At 34.2% G+C, this 15,026-nt stretch overlaps 1 protein-coding gene and 2 long non-coding RNA genes across 4 annotated transcripts; all 3 read right to left on the bottom strand.

The window, feature by feature from the left end:
• Positions 1 to 494: 494 nt before the first annotated feature.
• LOC113044824 (uncharacterized) lies at positions 495 to 4,963 on the bottom strand. The gene is made up of 4 exons (XR_003275930.1): positions 4,638 to 4,963; positions 3,305 to 3,453; positions 2,953 to 3,109; positions 495 to 1,062 (listed from the first exon to the last, which is right to left on the bottom strand). It is a non-coding gene; the product is annotated as an uncharacterized LOC113044824 (long non-coding RNA).
• Positions 4,964 to 6,350: 1,387 nt separating this feature from the next.
• On the bottom strand, positions 6,351 to 8,546 carry LOC113044823 (uncharacterized). The gene is made up of 3 exons (XR_003275929.1): positions 8,523 to 8,546; positions 7,712 to 7,843; positions 6,351 to 6,417 (listed from the first exon to the last, which is right to left on the bottom strand). It is a non-coding gene; the product is annotated as an uncharacterized LOC113044823 (long non-coding RNA).
• Positions 8,547 to 9,359: 813 nt separating this feature from the next.
• Positions 9,360 to 14,356, bottom strand: LOC113044667 (uncharacterized). 2 transcript variants are annotated; one of them, XM_026204836.1, is made up of 5 exons: positions 14,234 to 14,356; positions 12,830 to 13,111; positions 11,317 to 11,583; positions 9,760 to 9,912; positions 9,360 to 9,680 (listed from the first exon to the last, which is right to left on the bottom strand). In XM_026204836.1, the coding sequence occupies exons 2-5, from the start codon at positions 13,089 to 13,091 to the stop codon at positions 9,526 to 9,528; spliced, it is 837 nt and encodes a 278-aa protein (XP_026060621.1). In that variant the 5' UTR covers positions 13,092 to 13,111; positions 14,234 to 14,356; the 3' UTR covers positions 9,360 to 9,525. The 2 variants fall into 2 exon arrangements, with proteins under 2 accessions (XP_026060621.1, XP_026060622.1); XM_026204837.1 differs by having other exon boundaries at positions 9,360 to 9,675.
• Between the last annotated feature and the right edge of the window lie 670 nt (positions 14,357 to 15,026).

The following is a 15,026-nucleotide window of genomic DNA, read 5'->3' as shown; positions in this document are numbered from 1 at the left end:
TATATGAGTTTGTAAATTAAGATGAAAGAAAATAACACATTAATTCATCTCATGTTTAGGACTTATAGTTTAATGTAGGAGCAGGATAAAGTTTTAATTTGATTGCAAAAAAAAAAAAAAGATCTCTCTCTATATGTAATTTGTTTATTTTTAAATAAGTGCACACAAAATAAAACTAATATAAAGTATTAGAGGATAAAATTAAACTTGAAAAATAACAGCTAAATATAAACAAACTAGTTAAGATGCCAAAAGCACATAACAATTAGCAAAAAGGTAACTAAAATTCAATTTGAAAATAAAAGTCAACTCTAAATATTATCAACATGATAAAAATACAGCACATAAATAAACCACAAAACAGTTATACTGTATGTATCGCTCAAATAGATAGAAGAAAAAAGAAAAAAGCAAAGAAAGAAAAAAACACTTCCAGAAGCACAAATCACTCCATTTTTGCATGAATATATATTTTTTTCTTTTATTCTGCTATTTATTTTGCATGGTTTCTTTTTCTGTCTCATGGTGTGTTCTGCTTTTAGAAATAATCCAATTCATTTTTAGGACTCGTTTAGTAAAAAAACAAACAATATTAATGTGTCACTCAAATCAGAGACTTGATAAGCGTGAAATAACATGTGAAATGTGTGAGACGACAGAAGTGTTAAAGACCCACTAAACTCCCCTCTCGTGCCATAAACAGGTTTAAAAGAGCTTTGTTCTGTGAGTCTGCAGTTTGAGTGAAAGCTAATCGACAGAAAGATGATTGACACTGAAAAACCAGATCAAGCTTTGAACTCCTGTGAGAAAAAACTGCATCAAAGAACCTCACAAAGTTTACCGTTTTCTTGCAGTCAACAGGAAGATTAATCGGCTATCAATCATCAGCACATGAGAAAAAAAGACAACTGTTATAAAAGTGAATAAAAGAAAAGTGGAGCATCAGCGTGATGAGAGATGGACAGACCTGGACGAGCCGTGGCTTTGGTCAGAGGTTTGATCAGATCCACGAGTCTGTTCCCCGCTGCGATGTCCACACCGCTGTCCTTATACGACAGTCCCCTGACGACAGATATTATAAACACTGCACTTCAAGCTCGCTGAAATAACATACGTTCAAGTTGAAGAACTAAATACACGAAAAAACACGATGCCTAAAACTTTCAAAATGAATAGCTAAAATTCATGCAAAATTTACATATAACAAGTAATTTATCATAAAAAATGAAGTATTAAATCTAAATATTAGTAATAATGAAAAAACCAGCATGCAAAAATAAAAGTATTAATTATGTATGAAGGATAAAAGAAAAAACAATCACTCATTAAAAAAAAAATAGCATATATAAAAAAAACTATGGATTTTAATAAAGTATTAAAATTATATTAAAATTGATAGGTAAAACCTGATAGCCTGAATGCACTGTAAGTCGCTTTGGATAAAAGTGTCTGCTAAATGCATGAATTTAATTTTAAATTAAATTAAATTAAATTAAATTAAATTAAATTAAATTAAATTAAATTAAATTAAATTAAATTAAATTTAAAGAAGAATATAAGTAATTAAAATATTTTTTTATATTAGAATAAAAGTGTGGAATTTCAATAAGTACTAAATAAAAATATCAGTAATTAAAATAAAGAAATGAGCATATACAATATAAGTATTAAATTAAAATGTTAGAAATTATAATAAAAAATACATAAGGTAGGGTGTTCTATGCAGTTGCTATGGAAGGGTGTGCCGGGTGGTTGCTATGGTGGAGTGTTCTGGGCGGTTGCTAGGGTAGTGAGTTCTATGTAGTTGCTAGGGTAGGGCGTTATGAGCGGTTGCTAGGGTGGTGTGTTCTATGTAGTTGCTAGGGTAGGGTGTTCTGGGCAGTTGCTAGGGTAGTGTGTTCTATGTAGTTGCTATGGTAGGGTGTGCCGGGTGGTTGCTATGGTGGAGTGTTCTGGGCAGTTGCTAGGGTAGTGTGTTCTATGTAGTTGCTAGGGTAGGGCGTTATGAGCGTTTGCTAGGGTGGTGTGTTCTATGTAGTTGCTAGGGTAGGGTGTTCTGGGCAGTTTCTAGGGTAGCGTGTTTATGTAGTTGCTAGGGTAGGGTGTTCTTTGTAGTTGTTAGAGTAGGGTGTTCTGGGCAGTTGCTAGGGTGGTGTGTTCTATGTAGTTGCTAGGGTAGGGTGTTATGAGCGGTTGCTAGGGTGGTGTGTTCTATGTAGTTGTTAGGGTAGGGTGTTCTGGGCAGTTTCTAGGGTAGCGTGTTCTATGTAGTTGCTAGGGTAGGATGTTCTATGTAGTTGCTAGGGTAGGGCGTTATGAGCAGTTGCTAGGGTGGTGTGTTCTATGTAGTTGCTAGGGTAGGATGTTCTATGTAGTTGCTAGGGTAGGGCGTTATGAGCAGTTGCTAGGGTGGTGTGTTCTATGTAGTTGTTAGGGTAGGGTGTTCTGGGCAGTTTCTAGGGTAGCGTGTTCTATGTAGTTGCTAGGGTAGGATGTTCTATGTAGTTGCTAGGGTAGGGCGTTATGAGCAGTTGCTAGGGTGGTGTGTTCTATGTAGTTGCTAGGGTAGGGCGTTATGAGCAGTTGCTAGGGTGGTGTGTTCTATGTAGTTGCTAGGGTAGGGCGTTATGAGCAGTTGCTAGGGTGGTGTGTTCTATGTAGTTGCTAGGGTAGGGTGTTATGAACAGTTGCTAGGGTGTTGTGTTCTTGGTGATTGTGAGACAAAAGTTATCTGAACAAACTCCTAACTCTAAACCAGAGCAGTAGTACTAGAGATGCTTGACTCGCAGACAGTGCTACTACATGAAGCCAGAATACTGTATATATGACTTTGTTAGAAATATAAAAAAAAAAATCAGAAATAACACTGATATCAAAGGTGAATTGTTTAGTAAACATCAGCATTCAAATTATATAGTTAATTGGTGTTCTGTGGTGTTAGCGCTAACACACCTGCTGCAGCTCACTCCTTCATTAGTGATACGTAAGGCACTCTCGAGGGTGGGCCGGACAGCAGTCACTCTCAGGACACGCCCACCACTCGTCATAACCCCGCCCCTTCCTTCAGCACAGTGCCAGCGTGAAACACCTGAATGCCCATCTCTGACACCTGAGACAAATATATATATATATAATAAATGCTGGATTTTTAAATAGCAATGCTTTATTTCGAGCTGCTCATTCAAAGAAATGATAATTACAATTTTGTTATACCATTCATTATACTCAAGACTATTTGTAACCTTAAAATTTATGAAGCTGATATATTTATATTTATGTAGATATATTTCTAATGTGAATGCACCGGTGATCTCCAGACCCTTCTCATATGAGGCCGGATACCCTGCGCTGACCACAACCACCGTCACAGCAGCTCTGTCACACACTCAGCTCCGTCAGCAGCATCTTCATCAACACCTCGTACAAACCAGACTCCAGCAGCAGCATCAGCACCTGAGAGACACACAGCCACCTGAGAACTGATCCGGATCACCGAGTCAAACCCAGAACTGAATCAGTGAATCAATCCTGCTTTTGAATCAGTTCAGTACAACGAACAGCAGATTCAGATTCAGCGTCTCAGGGTTTTCAGTCTGGTCTTCACAATATATTTTTGAAAATAATTATAATAAATTGTAAAATATTTACACACACACACACACACACACACACACACACACACACACACACACACACACACACACACATATATATATATATATATATATATATATAATTTAAATACAATATTTTGGAATACATTTTATTTTAATTAATTTTTTTTTAAATATTTTTTTAACAAAAAAAGAAAACATAATATATTATATAAACGTATCTTAAATCTTAAAATTATAACTATTTGACAAAAAATACAAATAAATAAATAATAATAATATTTATATATATAGAAATATATAGCATAAATAGCATTGTTTAAAATAGAAATATTTTGTAACAAATATAAAATATGCAGAAGCTTAGGGTCAATATTCTCCCCCTTTTTTTTCTGAAATAAATGAATACTTTTAATTAGCAGGGATGTGTTAAATTGATAAAAATGCTAGAAAATACTTCTATTGTTAGAATATATTTCAATTTTGAATATTTTGAATAAATGCTGCTCATTTTAACTTTTTGTATTCATCAAAGAATCCGATCACAGGGATTAAAATATTTGACATTGAAAAAAAAAAAATCTGAATTTTACTGTTTTTATTTTTTATTTGCTTAATTTTTTTGAATTTTTGTTTTTAATTTAATGCAGCTCTGGTGAGCAGAAGAGACTTTTTTTTAAAAGCATTAAAAATCATCCCGTTCCCAAACTTTTGAACACCGGTGTATATACATAACTAAGTTACGTTATATAATTATTTATTTTAAATTATTATTATTTTATACATTTTTTTTTTTTGCCTTGGTGTTTGAAAAAAAATAAAGTCAATAATTTCACATGATTATTATAAAAATAACTAAACAGCTGAACTGAACCCCTTTGATCGAGTTGTTTTCTCGTACAGCATGTCATTAAATCTGTCGCTGTGTAATTTTCTGATCAAATTTCATCCGGTGTGAATGTGCCTCAAGGATCAACAGACATTATCAGATCAAACAGAGGATTTCCACAGAACTGATCTCACCTTACACTCGGGGTCACCAGTTAAAACTCCAGGACCTTGGCTCCCTCTGTAGCCAACATCAGCCCCTGAGACACAACACCGGCGATGACTGACTGACATTCACTTCTCTAACAGTTCTCATTCTCTTCTCTAGGAATACGTGACTGATCAAATTCACGTCAATCACTCAAACACAGGAACTGATGACTGATAAATGCCTGTCTTTTGTCTGTCACTCAACCACTGGATGATTTCTGAAGATAATATGGAATATAGGGCATGAGATGCGTGCACGGTTTTAATATTTTCATGATGCTTGTTAACTGAAATTACATGGAAAGTTTTTAAAATTTCTTTATTTATGTTCCACAGAAATCAATCACATGAAGGTGATACAGTTATGATGACAATATATTTTTTTTTTATGTTTTAATATGTTTTATAATAATTATACACACACCCACACACACTTTTTTTTGTGTGGATCTCCTGCAGAACTTCCTCTGAAACCTTCACACATCGTTCACTGTTTAACACTTCTGAAAAAAACTATTCTTTTTATTTTATTGATTTTTTTGGTGGATTATGTTTTAATATTTAAATTAAATAAAAAAGCATGTCAAATTAGTTTGGATTACGACAATTATATGACAAAAATGTCATTATTATGGCCCTATAAAGCCCTTTTTTTCCTAATTCCAAATTATTTTCTGCTTTTATTATTTTTAATATTTCTGGATAACATTAAAATTTAAATAATGAATGTATTATATATATATAAAAAAAAGATTTAACAATTGCCTTTATTTTTTAGTAAATAACCTTTTAAAATAAAATAAGTTATATTACTTAAAAAATAACTTTATTAATAAAGTTAAATTAATTAAACTTTCTTTTCTTCTAAACTGGATTCATAAATTAATATATTGATTCAGCTCGTCTGCTGTTTCTGTTTTGTTCAGATATGTTTTATGTATAGTTTTACAAAACTAAAATCAGACCATTCTGTTTTTGCTTCAGATTTCGAAACTATACAATCTGATGTAGATTAGAAACTGCTCGTGTTGCGTGTGTGCAGCATCTTTGTTTGGATCGTGAGTAAAATGCAGTGGTTGCCGCTAATGTTAAATGGAAAGAGCACAGATCATTTAGTATTGTTATATTTCAATTTCATAAAGAAACGTGCAGCAATAGCTTAATAAAAAGACACCTTCTCATTTACCGTATAATGTCTAAATAATCTTTGTAAAAATTAAATTGTGAAATCAAAATCGTGAATTGAATTTTGAGTTTTTGCATCTTTACATCTATTAAATAGATGTCATCCATTAGCAAACATTATTTAAATCAACATTTAGAAGATGTTTTCACTAAATATGGTTATTACATACAGTTATAGTCACTATAGAAATTATAACTAACTAAATCAACATTTAACAATTTTTTTTAATGTTTTATTATAAAGTTATTTATACATTTATGATGCATAGTATCTTTTTAAAAACATTTTTTAATATATTTAATTTTGTTCTATTACTTATAATTTATTTTATTTTATTTATTTTACAGACACCTCTGGAAAAAGGAGATGAATATTAATAATAAATATTATAACACGCCTTCATGCACACACAAGGTCTGTATTTTTAAATGCATACTGTTCACTTATTTTTATTCGTAAGGAAAGTGCAACTAGCGCTCTCACCGGAATTGGAGATCTTCCCGTTGTTCCCGTAGCTCCACGCTAGCGCACGTTCCCGTCCATCGCCGTAGATGACTAGCACGCGCTCCGCCATCACGTCTGCTAAACAAACGCTGGCGTCAAAACTGAGACATCAAGATAAACATACACAACAACACACTTAACACCCTGTGCACAACTACTTACTTCAACATGAAACAAATGCCACAATTTAATCAAGTGATATAATGTCAAAAAATCTATTTATCCATTCTAGTAAATTAAAAACTTTAAAGTAATCATTTTAAATAATAACATTTTCTGAAAAATAAAATGAGAGTGGCAATTGGTAGAGTGACACTAGTGCATTTGTATTTGGTTGCTAGGGTGTTGATAGCAGTTGCTAGGTGCAAGAGTATTTTGGGTTGTTTGCTAGATCATTGCTAACTGGTCGCTAAGCTGTTTTGGGTAGTTGCTAGGGTGGTTACTTTGCCGTTAGTGCTAGGGTATTGCTAGGCAATTGCAAGTGTTTTGCTAGGTAGTTGCTAGGGCATTGCTATGTGGTTCCTAGGCAGTTGCTCTGTGGTTGCTAGGGAACTGTATTCGGTTGCTAGGGTATTGACAGGCATTTGCCAGGGTTTTGCTAGACAGTTGCTAGAGTTTTGCTAGGGCATTGCTATATGGTTGCTAGGCAGTTTTGGGTAGTTGCTAACTTGTGTTCCTAGGCAGTTGCTAGGTCACTGCTTTGTGATTGCCAGCGAGTTTTGGGTAGTTGCAATGTATTTGGTTGCTAGGGTGTTGACAGGTAGTTGCTAGGGTATTGCTATCTGGTTTCTAGGCAGCTGCTAGAGTGTTCTGGGTGGTTGCTAGAGCATTGCTACTGTAGATTAGTAGTTTGGGGCAGTTGCTAGGGTGTTTCTAGGCAGTTTTCACAGCATTGCTTTGTGGTTGCCAGGCAGTTTCTGTGGTGTTCTGGGTGGTTGCCAGGGGCAGTTTTGGGTGAAGTTGGAAGTTGCTAAGTTGTTGCTAGTGTGGATGTTCTGGGGGTTGCTAGGTTAATAAATAAAAAATACAACTGTAAATACAACTGTTCATTTTTAGCCACTAAATAATATTAGGTACAGATACAGATTGTATCTTTAATGTGGATATTTAATGTAGAAATCAAAATGAAGGTTAATAAATGCTTCAGAAATATAATTTCAAATAATTTTAATAATAATAAATAAATAAATAAATAACTCTTCTGCAGAGCTAACTGTTGACTAATAATATATTATCCTCTATCCTACAGAATGTCACTCTCTGTATGAGAAACTGTTTTTATTTCTTCTAAAGAGGTGGTCTGATTGCATGAAGTGTTTGACCTATAGGATGCAGTGATGCAAGTTTGATCTCATCTATTAGCGCTGACCTCTCAGTGCTGCTGTAAGACCTTAAATCCCAACACACATGAACTTCCAGCAGCATCAGGCAGCACATCCATAAACAACCACAGAAGCACTGCAACACTGACATCCTGAATCATGTGCTCAGTGCATTACATCTGCATGAAACATAACATTAAATGAACATATATAAACATCGAAACACCATGCATTCGAAGTGAAAAAAAAAAAAACTTTCCTTTGCACGGAAAAATACCATAAATAAGACTGAGATTATATTTTTAGTTTAACTTTGCTTTCTAAATAAAATGATCAAATTAATCAAACACACACAATCACAGTCAGAATGTTAACAAGCATCACATGAGTGACCCACATCACGAGATTCAGGGTCTGTTGCTCATTTACTTCTACTGTGAAATTATGTAATGGCATCGTCTGAACAGCAAATACAACATATACTATGCATGCATAATAATGATGCATTAAATCTCTATATTCATGTGCCTGATTGTGAGTAATTAACATGCATAACCATGATTGTCAGGCAAAACCTTTATAAAAGAAATGGTACTTTGATATGGTTGTAAGATTCAGATGTGCATGCTATTGGAAGGTAATATCAAAGTGCATATGCAATAATATTATAAACAAGTCCACAACTAGTAGCTACTTCAATGGTATTGACCATAAAGACAAAATAATAACAAGGTACAACTGCAACATCATCCAGATAGCAAAAACTGCAAGTTTGATAAACTTCATGGGAATAACCCTTCAAGTGTTTCATGCAACTAACCTGACCATTCATTTCTATAGGTATAATTGCTGACTTACGTGATTTCTGATGAACAGCGGGATACAGTGGGGATCCTGTGGTGTTCTGAATGTGTGATGGACAGAAGACCAGCGTTTGTTTGCCACCACAAACCACGTGCACTCACTGAAAATTCACATGCTACATGTTCGATTCGCCAAATGATTCATTGGGTTGAATCGGTTCCTTTCATGTTTGGTCAAATTTAATTGCAAAATGAGGTGGAATCATAAAACCAGCAATAGCTCGTACAATATGTGTACTTTAAACAAAAACATACATATAAACAGCAGTATAAAATAAACATTTCACTTAAACTGAAGCGAAGTGTTCGAATGAATCGATTCGCTCGAAGTGAGTCGGACTCGTTGACGCTATACTTTTTTAATGGAAAAAAAAAAAAAAAAAAAATCATAGTTCATAGAGGAAATTGTTAAGTAAATATATAATATAGAGTTTGGGTGTTTTGTTTTCTCAACTTCCTTTCGTAGGTCGTGGAGAATTATGGTAAATGTAATTTCTTAGTATAACAGAATCCTTGAGGAATTTCCTACTTTAGTTTTTAATCACAATAAATCCTTAAGCATTAATGGAAACAACAGAATACAGGAAACTGGATCTTTGAAACTTAGCTCCCGATTCTTATAGGAATTTTTAAATGCATGTCCAATAAATTAGCATTCATGAAGCGTCCAATAAGAAGACATTATTCCAATGTATATAAAGTACAAAAATGCTAAAGTATGAGATCCTTAACATGTAAAAGTCAACATATTTATAGTTTTTAGAGGGGGAAAAAGAGATGAAGACTTAACTTTACTTATTATATTGACAGATAAAAATAAACAGCGAACATGTACATTTCTTGCTTTTTTTATTTGATAAACATGATGCTGTCGACCATTAAGCTCTCGAATGAGACAAAACACAGCAGGATGACAACATCTATTTACAATCCCAAGAATAAATACTGATCCGACATCAAGAATATCTTAATTAAGCACTGATTTGATGATGACGAAATCACAGCGGAGGCAGCTCTGGGCTGCTGAGAAGCTCCTGAGCAACATCTGAGTCTCTAAGAGCGAAGAAAGTCACTCCAGAGCTGTACGCCGCGGGAATCACGAGATGCGTTTTCATGGGATGCTCTTCCTCGCTGATCATCTGTCTGACCTGATCTATAAAGGAAAGAAGCTCACGGTCAGCTCAGTGTAGGACACGTCAGCTCAAGTCATTATAAAGAAGAGAGGCTCGCACCCTCCACGTTTAATGTTTTCCAGCGCAGGTCGGGATGCTGATCTGAGATCTGTGATAGATGAGCGTCCGGCGTCAGTCTCTTCAGGACGTCTTCACGGCGAACGAGCAGAACAGACTCGCTGCACAGACGCTCGTGAACCTCCTCTTCACTCACTGAAGACACAATAACAAGCTTAGCATCTGAGAAGAAACTGATGTGTCTATATTTATATCTATAGTTTAATCGGAGTATTTTAATGGTGCTACTGTATAACAGCACAGTGTATACTAATATATATATATATATATATATATATATATATATATATATATATATATATATATATATATATATAAGTAGCTTTTATTTGTGTATTTTCAGTTTTCTTTTCATTTTAGTTACATTTTAGTTTCTTTATTTTACCTTTTTTATGTTTTTAAAAATTACTTGGGTTTCCTTCTTTTTTTATATTACTTTAAATATTGTTTTATTAATCTCAGTTGGTAAAATCAGTGCTTCAATTTCAACTCTTCTAATTTTGTTTTAAATGGTTTTATAATATATCATAATATATAAATATACACACTGCATAAGTTACAAAATATTTAAAAAAATAAAATAAACAACTACTATATATTAAAAATAACTTAACAATATATAATAGTACCATGTTATAGAATTAATCTTTATTTAAAAAAATAAGTAATTTACGCTAATTAATAAAAATATATGCAAAAATTGACAAATGAGCAGATTAAATATATATATATATATATATATATATATATATATATATATATATATATATATATATTCAATATATATTCACAGAATTTTTTTAATCATCTATTTTATATATATATATATATATATATATATATATATATATATATATATATATATATATGTATATATATATTAGATGATTAAAAAAAACTTTCTGTTGAATAAAAACACAATAAAATAAGATTTTACTGTTATCAAAGTGAAGTGTTAATTAATATTTAGCATTTGTTTTTATTTCATATTTTATGTGTCCAATTTATTTTATAGTTATCGAGTAACTTTTATAGTTTAGTTAATTCGTTTTGTTTTGTTTGTTTTTAAATGTCTACATGACATTTACATTTACATTGAGTCATATAGCAGATGCTTTTATTCAAAGCGACTTACAAATAAGGAGAATGGAAGCAATCAAAAGTCTCAGTTAGCTTAATGCATTACACACAGCAAGGGCTTTTTCAAATTCTAAAATAAAAAATAAAACAAAAAGAACAAAAAAAGAAGAAAGCAAGTATTTTGTAAATGAACAGAGTGAAAGTCTAAAAGGGGAACGTTTTTTTTAAGAACAGAATTAGAATAGAGTGCTAGAGTTAGAGGGTCAAATATAGATAGAATGAACTTTTATTAGTATTTCATTTTTAGTTATTTTAGAACATCAAATTAAACTAAACGAAAATGAGAAATGTTGCTTTGACAACTAGCTGAAATAAAATTATTATTAAAAAGGTTTTACTTGTGGTTTTATATGTGGTGCTCATTATAAAGACCCTGGTGGTGTGCGAGTTGGGACACACCCACGTCCAGCGGGTTGGTCATGAACACAGCACCGGGTGCGACTCCGAAGATGAGCTGGTGATGCCAGGCGTCAGGAATCTCTTCTCCTTCAGGAACGGCCTGCTGCATGTTCATGGTGGCGATGGGAACCGCTCCACGCCGAATCCAGTGCGCCAACCACGGCACCAGCTTCAGCCTCCGCCGAGGATACAGGCCAAAGAACCGTCCCACAACACGGCCCCCGCTGGCCTGCTCGGCCCCGGAGACCAGCTGCAGGTGTGTGGCCCCTGGAGGAGCACGAGAGCACTGGTTTAGACAAGCATTTGCTAAGCGGGTGAGGAAAAGCTCATAATTAAAGTATATTTTAAATAAACTATAAATAAAATTATGATATTTTAAAACTGAATTATTTGTTTACTAATACTTTTAAATCATTTAAATATAAAGAAAATAATAAATTAAGGAAATTCATATAATCATAGTATTTAGACTGCTCTAATTAGAGTTACAAATGACCTGCTCTTATCATCTGATCGTGGTTGCATCTTTCTATTAATTCTATTGGAGCTTAGAGCTGCATTCTTTTGTATAGACTAGAACAGTTTGTTGGCATTAATGGAAGTGTATTAGCCTTGTTTAAATCGTACTTATATGACCGCCATCAGTTTGTAGCAGTGAATGAAGAGGTCGATCACAAGTGCAGTATGGGGTACCTCAAGGCTCAGTACTAGGGCCGCTACTCTTCACGCTTTACATTTTACCCTTGGGAGATATCATCAGGAAACATGGTGTTAGCTTTCACTGTTATGCTGATGATACTCAGCTCTATATTTCTTCGTGGCCTGGTGAAACACACCAATTTGAAAAACGAACAGAATGCATAGTCGATGTAAAAAACTGGATGACGAGTAATTTCTTACTGATAAATTCTGAAAAAAAAATGAGGTGTTAAATATAGGACCTAAAAACTCTGCATGTAACAACCTAGAACACTACACTGTCAACACTGCACTGGCTCCCTATCAAACATCATATAGATTTTAAAATCTTGCTTATTACTTATAAAGCCCCGAATGGTTTAGCTCCTCAGTATTTGAATGAGCTCTTGTTACATTATAGTCCTTTACGTCCGCTGCGTTCTCAAAACTCAGGCAATTTGATAATACCTACAATATGGTGCCTAAACTCTGGAATAACCAACCTAACATGTAACATAAATGGTCAGAGGAGAACTGGTCCCCCAACTGAGCCTGGTTTCTCCCAAGGTTTTTTCTCCATTCTGTCACCGATGGAGTTTCGGTTACTTCTCTGGCTTGTTTAGTTGGGGACACTCATATACCGTCTCGATATCGTTGACTTGATTGCAAATGATTGCACAGACATTATTTAAACTGAACTGAGATGATGACATCACTGAAATCAATTATGAACTGCATTTTGCTTTATTCACGCACTGTTTTTCTAATTAATGTTGTTCACCAGGGGGTATGCTACTGTAAAATTTTGAGAAGAACTGGTTTAAAGCATCTGTACCGGCCTTGCTGCGAGAGTGCAGGTAATCATGCAGCGGCGCCTCGTTCCTCCTCAGACTCGTCCTGACGCAGTGATCGACCGTCTCTGGAGTCACCGTGATGCCCAGCGCCTGCAGGACGTCCACCACCGCTGTGGCTCCACACGCCGAGGCCCCGATCTGCAGCGTCTGCCTCTGAACGGCCTCCTGGATGCTCCACAGCATGGCCGTGTGGTTCTGTGCCTCCTCAGCTTCGGCTCCGGATCCGGATCCCATCGCCTCCATCTCTTCTGGATGCTGTCGTGCTGGAAACACACGCAAAAGAGCTGCATTTATAAGTGCTGTGCTAAGCCACGCCCCTCTTTCCAAAGCCCCACCCACAAACACATGCAAATATACCAATACAAGAAAAATCTAATATGTGAAGTGAATCATTCATGCCAAAAATCATTAGGATATTAAGTAAAGATCATGTTCCATGAAGATGTTTGAAGTAAATTTCCTACCGTAATATATATATTTCCTACCATGAATCAAGAACTTCATTTGGACAACTTAATTTGGATTTTCTCAATATTTTATTTTGTTTTGCACTCTCAGATTTTCAAATAGTTGTATTTCACAATGTCATTTTCAGAAGAATCTTTGCATATCCATATTACAATTTCATGACAACGAACAATTATAATTTTGTTAATTGTAATCAATGCATTATATATATATATATATATATATATATATATATATATATATATATATATATATATATATATATATACACACATATGTGTGTGTGTGTGTGCGTATTCTTATTAAATTAAATATCATATCACTTGGGAATTTAGATTCTATTTCTATAATTAAACAAGTAATATAATTATTTATCTTATAAGTTTGCCCAGCAACATGACTGTCAGGAACACAACACATTTCATGTTTAATTAATGATGCAGAACCCAGTAATATTACACATTAAAAAGCCATCTTACATTTGTAATCAAGTTTATGTAAAAAAATATATATATATTCTAATCTTTTGCCATTTTTAATTGTTACCGATTATTACAGTGATTTTGGTGTATTTTTTTATTGCTGTTTGTAAAATGCAGAGGTAACGTTAAAGCACTGGAGGACGTTGAGTTGCACGTTTCACCATAGGAGGGTTTGGGTAGCATTTTACCCTGGTAAATCACTGAGAGTGATATTTTTAGAGTGTTCTGGAGAACATAAATCATTTCAACACTGCTGCATTCATTCATCACAACAGGAGCGTTTTAGTTTAACGTTAACGTAGCATTCATCACGACGCTAGCTCAGTGTTTACAGGCTGTTATAACGCGGATCCCAGCTTCTAAGATATAGTGAGTTAGCTATGCCGACACAACAAGGATAAAACATCAAAACGAAGCATCTGGTTCGATACAAACCACTTCACCGTGAGAAACTCGACAGAGCAAAACAATCCTTCACACATCTTCCATTCCCCGCTTGACGGGGTTGTTTTTATTCCTCGATTAGCTCTCGTGACTCCGCTGAGTGTGTTCTGATTGGCTGTTTGGTCTCAGCAACTGTGCTGTGATTGGTCTATCAAATGTGACAGGATTTGCGCATGATACTAAAGTGAGTTACAAACTGAAACGACAGGATTTTCTTAAAGTGCCCCCTATTTTATGGATTTTTGAAAATGATCTTATTCTGTAATGTTGAAGTCTGAAAGTGCACCGTGTATAAAGTTATTTTTTTCATTAAAAGAAAGATTGGAGTCTGAGTCATTGAAATATGTCGTTTTTAAAAACTGATCCCAAGCGTTTCATGTTGATGAAAAAATAAAATCGGTAAAAATGGCGGTAAAAAAAATAAATAAAAAATAGCGGTTTCCTCGGTAACAAATGATTAAATGAAAATGAGACCAAAATGACCAATCACCGCAGATTAGCGTCACACAAAAATAAAAGCAAATCCTTTGGGAGTCCTTGAGCAAGTGAGGTAGAAAATAAATGCATATTGTAAGACAATGAAGGTATTTTTTGACCTTGCATGCATGTCAACCTGTTGTTGGGGACTCCCAAAACCAAAATATAACTACTCATAATACTCATAATAGGTGCACTTTAATGCAATTAAAATTAATTTGTAAAAAAAAAAAAAAAAAAAAAAACATAAATTATGCTTTCATTAATTGTACATACAGTCATTTAAAGTAATTTGAATTTGATTTCA

This window comes from Carassius auratus, chromosome 26, assembly GCF_003368295.1.
Source record: "Carassius auratus strain Wakin chromosome 26, ASM336829v1, whole genome shotgun sequence".
In the NCBI taxonomy this organism is placed as follows: Eukaryota; Metazoa; Chordata; class Actinopteri; order Cypriniformes; family Cyprinidae; genus Carassius; species Carassius auratus.
This window is presented reverse-complemented; position numbering and strand designations above follow the sequence as displayed.

What these genes read in the sequence shown, in the direction of transcription:
- LOC113044667 (XM_026204836.1), bottom strand. Translation starts at nt 13,091, where the DNA reads ATGGAGGCGATGGGATCCGGATCCGGAGCCGAAGCTGAGGAGGCACAG. An exon ending in GCACTCTCGCAGCAAGGCCG is followed by an intron (nt 11,584 to 12,829) that starts GTACAGATGCTT and finishes GTGCTCCTCCAG; the next exon opens with GGGCCACACACCTGCAGCTG. An exon ending in GAAAACATTAAACGTGGAGG is followed by an intron (nt 9,681 to 9,759) that starts GTGCGAGCCTCT and finishes TTTCCTTTATAG; the next exon opens with ATCAGGTCAGACAGATGATC.